The 12,745-nt window shown below is 41.9% G+C and overlaps 1 protein-coding gene across 1 annotated transcript in view; it reads right to left on the bottom strand.

Annotated features, from left to right (window-relative positions):
- FER1L6 (fer-1 like family member 6) overlaps positions 1-12,745 on the bottom strand; it is a 132,253-nt gene that overhangs the window by 19,820 nt on the left and 99,688 nt on the right. Inside the window, exons 32-36 of the mRNA XM_005688861.3 lie at positions 11,144-11,314; positions 7,831-7,991; positions 5,207-5,349; positions 1,814-1,902; positions 1,257-1,355 (exon numbers count right to left, since the gene is read on the bottom strand). Coding sequence (XP_005688918.2) covers positions 1,257-1,355; positions 1,814-1,902; positions 5,207-5,349; positions 7,831-7,991; positions 11,144-11,314 — 663 coding nt within the window. The remainder of the gene's footprint in view (positions 1-1,256; positions 1,356-1,813; positions 1,903-5,206; positions 5,350-7,830; positions 7,992-11,143; positions 11,315-12,745) is intronic.

Below are 12,745 nucleotides of genomic sequence, written 5' to 3'. Positions count from 1 at the left end.
TTATAGATAAGTTCTATATGTTATTATGATTATTATTCTATTTTTAATTTTTAAATAATAGAATACCTTAGGTTATGCAATGTTTATTTTGAAAACCTCTAAATAATTTCTTAACTTCCTCAGAGTTTGTGGAGAGAAAAATTATTGCTTCTTTGAAATTTTTCTGTGAAAAAACCACAATTCTTTTCTTATTTTTTAAATTGGAGTGTAATTGCTTTACAATGTTGTGTTAGTTTCTGCTGTACAACCAAGTGAATCAGCTATGTGTACATGTATATCCCCTCCATCTTGATTAGGATACATGTTTAAGTCATATTGTTTCTGATTCTCTACCACCTCCTCTCCCTCCCTGACTAGGGGCTAAGGGAAACCTACAAAGGCATTTGTGTCCTAGCCAAGATGTAAGACAGAGATACAAATTATTTAGTTTCCTAGGTCGGTAATTTTTTTTTTAATCAAACTAGCAAATGAAAAGGTAGTAAATTTCAACTTTTGTGTTAGGCTGTGGCTCAGCTGGTGAAGAATCCACCTGCAATGTGGGAGACCTGGATTTGATCGCTGGGTTGGGAAGATCCCCTGGAGAAGGAAACAGCTACCCACTCCAGTATTCTGGCCTGGAGTATTCCTTGGACTGTGTAGTCCATGGGCGTTGCAAAGAATCAGACACAACTGAGCAATCTTCGCTTCACTGTGGGCTTCCCGGGTGGTGCTAGTGGTAAAGAACCTGCCTGCCAATGCAGGAGACATAAGAGCCTCAAGTTTGATCCCTGAATTGGGAAGATCTCTGGAGGAGGAAATGGCAACCCGTTCCAGTATTCCTGCCTAGAGAATCCCACAGAAAGAAGAGCCTAGTGGACTACAGTCCATAGGGTCGCAAAGAGTCAGACACACCTGATGCAATTTAGCATGCACGCTTATAATCTTAACGCTTAATCTTTCATCAATAGCACTATAGCTCACTACTTCCTGCTGGTGTAAATGTATTTTGAATGTCATTCAAAAAGTTTAGGCATTCAACATTTAACAGGAAGAGACATTTATATAAACAAATTTTTCTCACAAAAATATTTCATGAGATAATCATTCTTAGTAAAATGACCAAATATTTGACAAAGAAAGTGACCTTTCTAACAGGGTGAGTAAGAAAGCCTCCTTTTGTGAGGTATGGGTGGAGTGCCTTCATGAGGCATAGTTTGGTTGGGGTTTAGGGTGAACAGGAGAAGGAAAGGGTGGATGGAGTTTGCTGATGATCTTACCCTTTAACATAAATATCACTCGATTTTTGTCCTGTGAAGATATTCTCATCCTCCAAAATGACATCTTCTGTGTTCCAGATGGTTACTCTCAGTTCATACCTGGGATAAGGGAAGGGAGATGTAGGTTGAAGACCCTTCAGGTTGAGTCGATTGGTGTCTATGTGATTTTGGTATTGCTTTTGAGTCTATAAGCTTCCTCGACTTTACCAAGTTCAAAATATTAAGACTTAAGGTCTTCGTTCCATCAAAACCAAGTGTCCCAGCTGGAATCATCAAGAATATGAAATTCTCTGAGCAGATCCTCCTTCCATTAACCAACATTTTTCAGAAAGCGGAAGAATGTTGACATGCAGGGCTCTTACCATAAAACAGGGGCCACTATTTCCACCCTCATTGCTACTATTACCACCACCACTCACCCCCTGATGTAACTGACCAGGTGGAAAAGTCAGGCATGATTATCAGGTGTCAGCTGATTGACGTAATGTGTCAGACACCAGGTCTTTTAGTCTGCCACCACGGTCTCTTTCCTTGAAGATGAGGTTGCAACTACTTACCCTTTGGGTTTCCTTGGAGAAATGTCAACAGGAGGTCCAGGCGGAGGCATATCTTCAGGAAACATATCCACCCACATCTGCAGACGGCCCTTGTTAAGAAAAGAAGACTCTAGCTTTTTTGGGGAAAGTGTGGTTACCACATGGACACTGACCATTCACAGTTGTAACAGATCCCTTTACTAGGGTTGAGTCTCCGGTGGCTCAGATGGTAAAGAATCCGCCTGCAATGCAGGAAACGTAAGAGACTCGGGTTCGATCCCTGGATGAGGAACATACCCTGGAGAAGGGAATGGCAACCCACTCCAGTATCTGTGTCTGGAGAATTACATGAACAGAGGATCTCGGTGTGCTACAGTCCATGGGGTTGCAAAGAGTCAGACATGCCTGAGATACTAACACTTTCACTTTACTAGGAATAGTTATTAGGTAAATATAATATAATAATATTATCCATACTGTATTTAGAATATTTGTTGACAAAGACAGAACTTACATTTTTATTAAAAATTTGAGTATATATCAAGAGAAGGGCAAACCTTATTGAGCACCTACTATGTGGTAGAGGCAGCCCTGTGCAATTGAAAGCATTGTCTCATTAATGCCTCCAATATCTCCACTAGGCAGAAATTCCTACTTGGCAGATGAGAAATGTCTTGCACATATTTACACAGGCAATAGATAGCAGAGCCTGGATTCAAATCTTATCTGCTGACTCTATAGCGACCTGGCTTTTCTTACCAACCCCTAAGGATTACGAGATTCTACTATCTGTCAGAAGTATCATGCTTCATTGCCTCCAATGTACCTTAACATCCACCAGCTCCAGCAATGCTCACCCCTAGCCATAAGAAAGTAAGGTTCAGAGAAGTCAAAGAAATGATCCAAAGTCCTGTGGCTAATTAGTGACAGAATAGGACCTTCCATCCATTGCTCTGGACCCCATACACCAACATTTCCCCTGTTTCAAGGGATCTGAAGGCCCAGGTGGGAAGAAGGTCCGGTGGATTCTGTGTTCAGCTCTGTTGCATGTTCTCTGTGTGCTCTGCCAGCGCAGGCAAGAAGGTGAGTGATCAGCAAAGGCTGGGATGGTCAGGGAAGATTTCATATGAAGCGAGTGGGGCTGTCAACAGAGTGGGGAGGATTCGTAGGATTTGGGTGAAGGAGGAGCTTTGGCTAGGGGGACAAAAAGAGGATTTCCAGAGGAAGGGACAATGTAAGCAAAGAGCTAGCGTTTGGAAAGTGATAAACCAATTCTGGGTTTCCCTGATAGCTCAGTTGGTAAAGAATCCACCTGCAATGCAGGAGACCCCGGTTCGATTCCTGGGTCAGGAAGACCCGCGGAGAAGGGATAGGCTACCCACTCCAACTCAATGAAGGATTATATTCCTAGGGTCTCTAAAGAGACATTATGTGCTCAGTGGCTCAGTTGTGTCTGACTCTTCACAACCCCTTGGACTGTAGCCCACCAGGCTCCTCTGTCCATGGACTTTCCCAGGCAACAGACATTAACATTCACCTTTAACCAAGAAGCCACATCTGACAGGCAAAATGAGGGATGCTGCTGCTGCTGCTGCTAAGCCGTGTCCAACTCTGTGCGACCCCAGAGACAGCAGCCCACCAGGCTCCCCTGTCCCTGGGATTCTCCAGGCAAGAACACTGGAGTAGGCTGCCATTTCCTTCTCCAGTGCATGAAAGTGAAAAGTGAAAGTGAAGTTGCTTAGTCGTGTCCGACTCGTAGCGACCCCACAGACTGCAGCCCACCAGGCTGTTCCGTCCATGGGCTTTGCCAGGCAAGAGTACTGGAGGGGGCTGCCATTGCCTTCTCCGAAAATGAGGGATACCAGTAACCAAAAGATTTCAAAAATCTCGGAGTAAATCTCGAGAAATAACCATAAGCTTGTACAGTTGATAAAAGTGCATTCTTTCCAGATACTCCCACACATGCTAGTGTGATCAGCAAAGGCTGGGATGGTCAGGGAAATTTTTATATGAAGTAAGTGGGGCTGTCAACAGAGTGGGAAGGATTCGTAGGATTTGGGTGAAGGAGGAGCTTTGGCTAGGGGAAACTAGTGAGACTAGGTTTATATTCCACCATGCCTGGGATAGCAGGGAGGGTCTTCCTGCCCCATTATAGTCAAGCTCACTTGCTTTGCCCAGACAACACAGTGAGTGAATTCAGAGCTGGGACAGAACTAGGGACTCAAGCTGTCTGGGTTAAATCCCAGCTCTGTGTTGTGCTGTTCTTAGTTGCTCAGTCATGACCAACTCTTTGGAACTCCATGGACTGTAGCCTGCCAGGCTCCTCTGTCCATGGGGATCTTCCAGGGAAGAATACTGGAGTGGGTTGTCATGCCCTCCTCAAGGGGATCTTCCCAACCCAGGGATTGAACCTAGGTCTCCTCCACTGTAGGTCGATTCGTTACCATCTGATCCGCCAGGGAAGCCCAAGAACACTGGAGTAGGTAGCTTATCCCTTTTCCAGGGGATCTTCCCAACCAGGAATTAAATGGGGGTCTCCTGCATTGCAGGCAGATTGTTTACCAGCTGAGTAACTTTGTGCAAGTTACTTAAACTCTCCTAAACACAATTTCTTAAAAGTAAGGATCATAATAATTTCATCATGAGGCAATATTAAGAAATAAGGCTTAGGTGATCCCTACATCTCTGTTTGTCTAGGAAAACCCTGGTGTGGGCCCTTTGTAGCAGCTTAATTATTAATAATGCCCTCTTTTATTCTCAAAATGGATATAATATGCATAAATATATCCTTGGTTATCCTAACTGAGTGATATTATTTTCATAAGGGGTCTAGGACATTAAAAGTTTCTTAATAAAGGTATTTTCTTTTCCAACTCATAACCCAGATCTCTAGTTATCTTCCACACAGCTTGTTTTTGCTAATTCTTCAACGTAAGCCTCCATCTATTGCCCCTCTGGGAAAACTAGTGGGCTGTGTGGTTACTGATAGATTTTGGACAAGTTCTTGGGTACATCAAATGGGTTTTGAACTTTCTTAAGTGCCAATATTCTTCTGAAAGAATTTGATTACTCAAATCATAAAAAGGAGAGAGCAATAAATCCAACTCTGATTTTAGGGCAGAATTTCTCAACCTTAACCTTCACTTGGGGCTGAATAATTCTTTCTTGTGGGGGGCTGCCCAGCACAAAATAGGATGTTTAGCAGCATCTCTGGCCTCTTCCCACTAGAAGCCAGTAGCACCCTCACCCACTTGAGACAACCAAAAATATTGATATTTCAGACATTGCTAAATGTCCAGGCTAGGAGGGAGAAAAATTGTCCCTGGTTGGGAACCATTACTATATGGCACAAACAAGCTTAACTTTTAGGGAAAAAGTCTCATTTGTTGGGGATGAACATTTCTTGGCCACTACCTGCTCCATGCCAGGCTTATCCTTGTGGTACAGTGGCCGTGTTTCTATGTGCTCAGGAACCAGCTTACACCCAACCTCTGGAATATCCTCCCAAGAGTGTAAAACCCTGAGGGCCAAGTGCTCATACGACTCCACCGTCTCATCTGCATGGAAGAGAGAAAAATAAAGGGACTTGTCAGATGCATGTTCCTGTAAGGGGACAGTGATGAACTGTCAGATACATTTTCAAACACTCCCTTAAAGTGTTTGAAAGGTTTGTTTAAACATACAAGTAGAGAGAAAATATACAGGTAGAGAGAAGAGATAGTGAAAAAGAAATAGGACAAATAAAATGGAAAGAGGTGGGAGTAGAGTGGTGGGAGGGGGAAAGAGTGAAAGTTAAGAGAGTGAATATATCTGTGAAATAGAAATAGACTCACAGATGTAAAGATCAGGCTTGTGGTTGCCAAGGGGGAGAGGGCTAAGGGGGATGGACTGGGAGTTTGAGTTTGGTAGATGCAAGCCATTATGTTTAGAATAGGTCCTACTGTATAGCACAAGGGACTATAGCCAATCTTCTGGGATAAATTGTAATGAAAAAGAATATTTTAAATATGTGTGTATGTGTATAACTGAGGAAAGACTTTGCTGTATAGCAGAGACCTGGCTTTTCTTACCAACTTTGCTATATAGCAGAGACTGGCACAATGCTGTAAATCAACTATACATCAATTAAAAAGATAAATTAATTAAGAAAAAAAGTTAAGAGATTGGGAAATGAGATTGGGTTGACCAGAGGACTCAGAGCACAGTCAGGGTCTTAGAGTACAGAACTCCCTTCACCCCTTGAATCAGACTCCTTCAGTCTGTGAATCACAAACTTGGCTTCAAGGGACAAGAGAGGGTACTTTTTCTGGAGACATAAAGCTATTTGCTAACACTATAGTGGGAGAGGGCCCAGGGGATCAGAGTGCCCCTAAACAAGGTGGTGAAATAAACATAATATGTGCTCATTGATGTCTTATGACTCTTCTCATTATTGCTTGAGATCTCTCACTCCTACCAACACCTACTCAGGGAAAACATTCTCTGATGTATCATTTTATTTTTAAAAAAGTAACTCATGATAAAAACTATTGGTAGAAAAAACACTTGCCAAATAAGACAAAAATTGTTGAAAGAATAAAATCTTCTTGACAAACTTTAGAATGGCCAAATTTGACATAGGAAAGTTGAACCTGGTTTAACCAAAGAGATAAAAAGCTACCAAGAGAATCTTCCAACAGCAATAATTATAGTTAGTAAAAGTCGATAGAGATGAACAAGTAATCGATGAATTAAATCTTTGTCATAAAGTTTAATCAGTCAAGAACTGATCTTGATGAACATAATTTCAGGTTTTTGGTGGGCAAATAAATTGTTTAATCGTGAAATGCAGAATAGTGACCAAGGGACTAAATTGGCTTAATAGAGTATATTGTGAAAAAGTATTTTTCTCACAGAAATTAATCTATATCGTTAATACACTAAACATCAATAACTCTGCATGACAAAAACCTCTTAGAATTTCTTGGAGCCAAAAACAAGGTAAAAAGGGATCTTAAAAAGAAATCATTAAAGTGGTGGGATCAACAGAGTGTCAAAACATCCTATAGCATGTACATTGGAGAAGGAAATGGCAACCCACTCCAGTATTCTTGCCTGGAGAATCCCAGGGACAGAGGAGCCTGGTGGGCTGCCATTTATGGGGTCACACAGAGTCGGACACGACTGAAGCAGCTTAGCAGCAGCAGCAGCATGTACATAATTTGGCTTTTTGCATCAGAAGCACTGCACCATATATAGGTAATCTTTAAGCATCAGATGGATAGGTGTGATAGTACAGGAATTGTTTTATATCCTTAAAGGGGATTTCTTTTTCTCATCCTAAATTTATGAAAGGGTTTCTGGGGTCCTCCTGATATGCTCTATGTTGCTCATATGGAAAAATCTATTTCTTGATGTTGGAAAAGGAGAGTTGTTGGTGTAACACTTATGGGGGTAATTTGAATTGTGTCCAAGTATTTATTCTATATAATATTCATTTTAAGGTATTGCCTATCTCCTGACACAACAATTCTGCTTCTCTGATATGTACTGTAGACTCATCAGAAATATGAAAAACTATGTGTAAGGAGGTTCATGCAAGCATTAAGTGACACCATAAAAATGGACACAAAGGAAATGTCACAGCCATAAAATGGAAGACTATCAAAGATAGTTTCAAAGAACAAAGGAGAATTGTCATAATCTATTGGAAGTAGAAAAGGCAGAGTACAAAACTATATATATGAAAACTCTCTCTCTCTCTCTCTATATATATATGGTATATTAACGTACCATATATATAGCATATTTAAAATTATGTAAAAATGTGGCATATTGCATGCGTGCACACACACACCCACACACACTGTGAAGAAATATACCACCATGCACCATCATTATCTCTGAATTTGGGGATTACAAGTGATCTCCATCCTCCTCAGTACTTTTCCATGCATTAACTTTACAGTAGATGACCATTGCCTTCAGTCATCAATACCACTGAAAGCAGGCTTTTCAAAAGAAGAACCACTTCAGCAGGATACATCGTGGGGAGTTACCCGTGTCCTCCTCGATAAAGGTTGTTTTTCCAGAAAAGACCTGGTTTCCTATCTGTATTTTCCCAGGGCGGAAGTAGGGACCATCCAGCTTGCTGTCTTTGCAGAGCTTGGCGAGGATTTCGGTAGGTTTGGATGTGTCTCGCCAGGCATTGTATCCTTCTCTGAAAAGTGGACAAAGGACAGAGGGTGAGGTCCGGGCTTCCTCAGGAGCTGCCCCCCAAGATGTCTGTGAAAGGACCACCTAAGTATGACCTGTGTGGTGTCCTTTAGCTTTTAACTTGACATTCTACATGCTTGGGGCTAGTGGTTTTGTTTTTGTTTATTTTGCTCTCTCTCTTTTCTGGTCAGTACCTCTGCATACGTGTGCCTGTATGAAAGGCAGAACTTCGGAATAGCTAGATAGAACATTTCTTTTCAGGTAGTTTCATACATATTTTTTAAAACAAATGCATCCGTTAAAAAACTGAAGTGAAATTCACATAACAAAATTGGCTATTACAAGTTGACCAATTTGGTGGGATTTAGTATATTCATGGAGAAGGCAATGGCAACTCACTCCAATACTCTTGCCTGGAAAATCCCATGGACAGAGGAGCCCCTTAGGCTGCAGTCCCTGGGGTTGCTTCGAGTCAGACACGACTGAGCGGCTTCATTTTCACTTTTCACTTTCATGCATTGGAGAAGGAAACGGCAACCCACTCCAGTGTTCTTGCCTGGAGAATCCCAGGGATGGGGGAGCCTGGTGGGCTGCTGTCTCTGGGGCTGCACAGTCGGACACGACTGAAGTGACTCAGCAGCAGCAACAGCAGTATATTCATAATGTGCAACCACTACCTCTATCTAGTGCCCAAAATTTTTTATCACCACAAAAGAAAACTTGCTACCCTTTTAGCAGTCACTCCTCATTCCCTGCGCCCAGGCTAGCCTTTGGCAATCAGCAATGCGCTCTCTGTCTCTATGGATTTCTTTGCAGGTAGTTTTGGCTTAGTTTGTCCTGTCACTAGCAGGATAGCTATTTGGCTGCTACTGCTAAGAAAGTCAAGCTCATTCTTCTAGTTTCTCGGCTTCTTTCCTCCCTTCTCCTCCTCTTCCAAAATCATATTGTAGACTCACATCCCAGGCAGGAAGTCTTGAGGTGCCATTTCTCTAATCAGTCATTTCCTAGTGGTGAGTTTCCAGATCTTTCCAACCCCTTCTTTCCTTAAACACAAGCTATTTGGTTAAAAAAAAAAAATCATTAACTTGCAATGAGATGCTCCCTAGGAACCATGATTGAGATAAGCTTGGATTTCTCTGCTCCCTGGGATGCGGGATTCATCAGAATTTAATCCATTTAAACATTGAAAACAACCAAACATGGCTGTAAAACAGTTTTCCTACCTTGTTTCAGAAATATGAAGATCCTGAAAAAGATTCCAAGCCAGGCCCATGCATAGACCTTCCCAGAAATAGGTGTTCTTGTCTATTTTTAAGACTTCAGTGAACAACTTACCTGACTAAACTATTTTGATACCTGGTAATTCCACTGTCAGGAAGTTCATCTGAACAGAAGACACACTACGTTTATGTGTGGTTTCCTTTATTGACTTCACAGTGCACACAGCTAATCATTCTCTGAATGGTACCCTCTCAGGTACTTGAGAATGATATAAATACCCCAGAAGGCTTCTACATTCACTGAAGTCCTCAGACTGAAATGGCATGCTCGGCTCAGAGAACAGGCCAGCACTAGAGACTTGTCTGAAAATCATTCCATGGAGGAAATAGATGCTTTGGACTATGTTAATGAGAGTCTAAATTGGTCCACCCCTTCTGGAGAGACATCTGGATGTTATTATTAAAAGTTTTTAAAGTGTGCATTCCTTTCAATGGAATAAATCCATGTCTATGGATGAACACTGAATGAATTATCAGAAAGGTTTGCAATGGCTTTTGTATGGTAATGCTCATAGCAGCAATATTTCTAATAGAATAAGGAAGAAAAATGTAAATACCCTGAAATTCAAGAAGGGAAACTGGTTATATAATTGTACAATAAATTTATATAAGGGAATATCAGAGAACTGTTAAAATAATGATTCTGAGGAATATTTAATATCATAGAATGCTTATGATATAACATATAAATGCAACAAGAAGCTTAGGAAATTGCATGGTTAGCATGAGTCCAACTCTGGGAGGACATAACATAGAAAAAGAGCTTCTCTGATGTCTCAACGGGTAAAGAATCTGCACGCAAGGCAGGAGACAGGATACACAGGTTCGATCTCTGGGTTAGGAAGATCCCCTGGAGGAGGAGGGCATGGCACCCCACTCCAGTATTCTTGCCTGGAGAATCCCATGGACTCAGGAGCCTTTGGGCTACAGCTCAAAGGGTCACAAAGAGTCAGACACAACTGAGCAACTATACACACATGCAGCATAGAAAAAATACTGGAAGGAAACACATACAAATTTTTTAATGTAAGTTTTATCTGTGAGTGAAATAATTTGAGCATCATTTTGTACTTTCTGTATTACCTAAATTTTCTACAAGGAATATATGTTACTTTCTATTCAAAAATATTTCTAAGATTACACCATGGAAGCCTAATGGATGTTTTTATATTTTCCTTTTTTAATATATTCTCATAGCTGATATTTATAAGAATTTTCTCTTCAGATATCCAATAAGCCATACTTTAAAAAACAGTAAACTCTAGGAGTTGGTGATGGACAGGGAGACCTGGCGTGCTGCAGTTCATGGGGTCGCAAAGAGTCGGACACGACTGAGCGACTGAACTGAACTGAACTGAAAAAAAGAAATCTAGTATACATTCTAAAATTAAGCAGAGCTCAAAACCCTTTTTAAAGAGAGAGACTTGGACCCACTTCTCCCTCATGTGTTAAGATGGGAATAACACCTCAATGGGTTTTGAGGAAAACTGAATTAGATATACCATGTGAAGTATATGGTATATTTTATGTACTTGTGAGTGTTGGTTGTAATTAACTAGGATATTGGCATTTGTGTTATGTTAATCATACTTCTAGCATCATTCCCCACTGAAAGCTCAGTCCACCAGGTCCAGCTAATCAACTGAACAAACACAATTCAACTCTTGACTCGAAGAATCTGCCCTGGGTTCCAAATTAGTGTTGCCTCCCCAGCCCCAAATACCCTCAAGTGCAGTGAGCAGTTTCCATGTCAGCAGTGAACCCTGCTGACATGAAGCCCATCTGAGATATTAAAACTGAGTCTTAGGGGGTCTTCCCAGCGCCTGGGCTGCAGCCTCAGGACACCAACAGCGACTCCACAGGAGGAAGAACTTACATCTCGTACTGACTCTGCAAGCCACAGATGGCTCGGTGTTTGCTGTAGAAGCGGTTCTCCAGGTCAATCCTGGTCTCACCAATGAGGTCGTCCGTCCCAATCAAGTCATGGTCGTAGATCAGCACGGAGAGCAAGGACTCCCTTGGGAACGTGGCCTGGATCTCAAATGACCTGCCATCCAAGCAGAGGCTTTAGTAATCAACAGCATTTGGTGCTGCAGAGAACTTTTTCCTCTTTCACTTTTAGCTTGCCTACAGTCCACTGTTGTTCACTCACTAAGTCGTGTCCAACTCCTTGTGACTCCATGGACTGCAGCACGCCAGGCTCCCCTGTCCCTCACTATCTCCTGGAGCCTGCTCAAACTCATATCCATTGAGTCAGTGATGCTATCCAACCATCTCATCCTCTGCTGCCCCCTTCTCCTCCTGCCTTCAATCTTTCCCAGCATCAGGGTCTTTTCCAATGTGTTGGCTCTTTGCATCAAGTGGTTAAGTATTGGCATACAGTCCATAGGAACTCACTAAACACGGAGCAACCCAATTACTACTTAATGGCTATTTATGTAGTTTAATTTTTCATTGAGATGCAAACAATTTCCAACCCTTTGGTCAATTTCTAGTACTCAATCATCTACTCTCTCATGGGTCACATCTTATAGTCTCAACTAGGGTGACAGCAAGAGGAAGAGCAAAGTCCCCAGATTTTGGTCTCAAACAGGACTGATTTCTAATCTTGACTTTGAATCAGCTACTTCCTGGTTGTAAAACATTGGGAAAGTTATTTCAACTCTTTTGGCCTCTTTACATGTACACGAGGATAAATATGTCTTCTTTATAATATAGCATAGTGGTTAAATGGGATCTTGTTTATACAAAGCATAGATTTTACTTCCAGGCATTCAACTGGTGCCCAGTAAATTGCCATTTCCTCTCCCCTCCATTGTTGATTAGTCAGGGAATATCAGCTGGGTTTATTTGAGATGAAAATCCTATTGACGATGGAAAACCATGAAAACATAGATGTGTCTCTACAAGATTCTGAGCCCCTTGCGAACAGAGACCTGCCCTCCTCATCTCTGCATTGTTGGAGCCTGTACTTCAGCTGCAGAAAGCAGACACAGTAAATGTTTCCTTGACTTGTGCAGGATCTCAGAAATCACCACATCAAATCTCTTCCTTTTACAGCTAAGGAAACTGAAGTCCAGAGAACTCAGGGGACTGGCCTAAGATCACAGATCATGTCAAACTAAGATAAGTATTAGTTTCCTTCTCCTAATTCCATGCTCCTTCCACAATCCCACCCCAATGCAGAGTTGAGGGGAATAGGCATGATGTCGGATTTCCTGTATCAATGCGTTATCTGTTCTACTGAGCATTAGAGAAGGTAATTAAGAATTAAATTGGGAGTGTAGGCCTGCATTTTAGGCAAATATGTTCTTAAAACACCAATGTTTCTCCAGCTGTTCTGACTCTGCTCTGGGACAACACGGGGAGGGTTGGTCTGGGAGCAAAGGACAGAGAGGAGGCAGGGAGGAGAGGAGACTAGAGGGCTCGTTATTTCCCCAGTTGTCCTCAGGCCTGTCTGGGCTGTGGCCTTCAAGGT

Source organism: Capra hircus, chromosome 14, assembly GCF_001704415.2.
Source record: "Capra hircus breed San Clemente chromosome 14, ASM170441v1, whole genome shotgun sequence".
Classification (NCBI taxonomy): Eukaryota; Metazoa; Chordata; class Mammalia; order Artiodactyla; family Bovidae; genus Capra; species Capra hircus.
The sequence above is the reverse complement of the archived record's forward strand: the minus strand, read 5'-3'. Positions and strand labels throughout refer to the sequence as shown.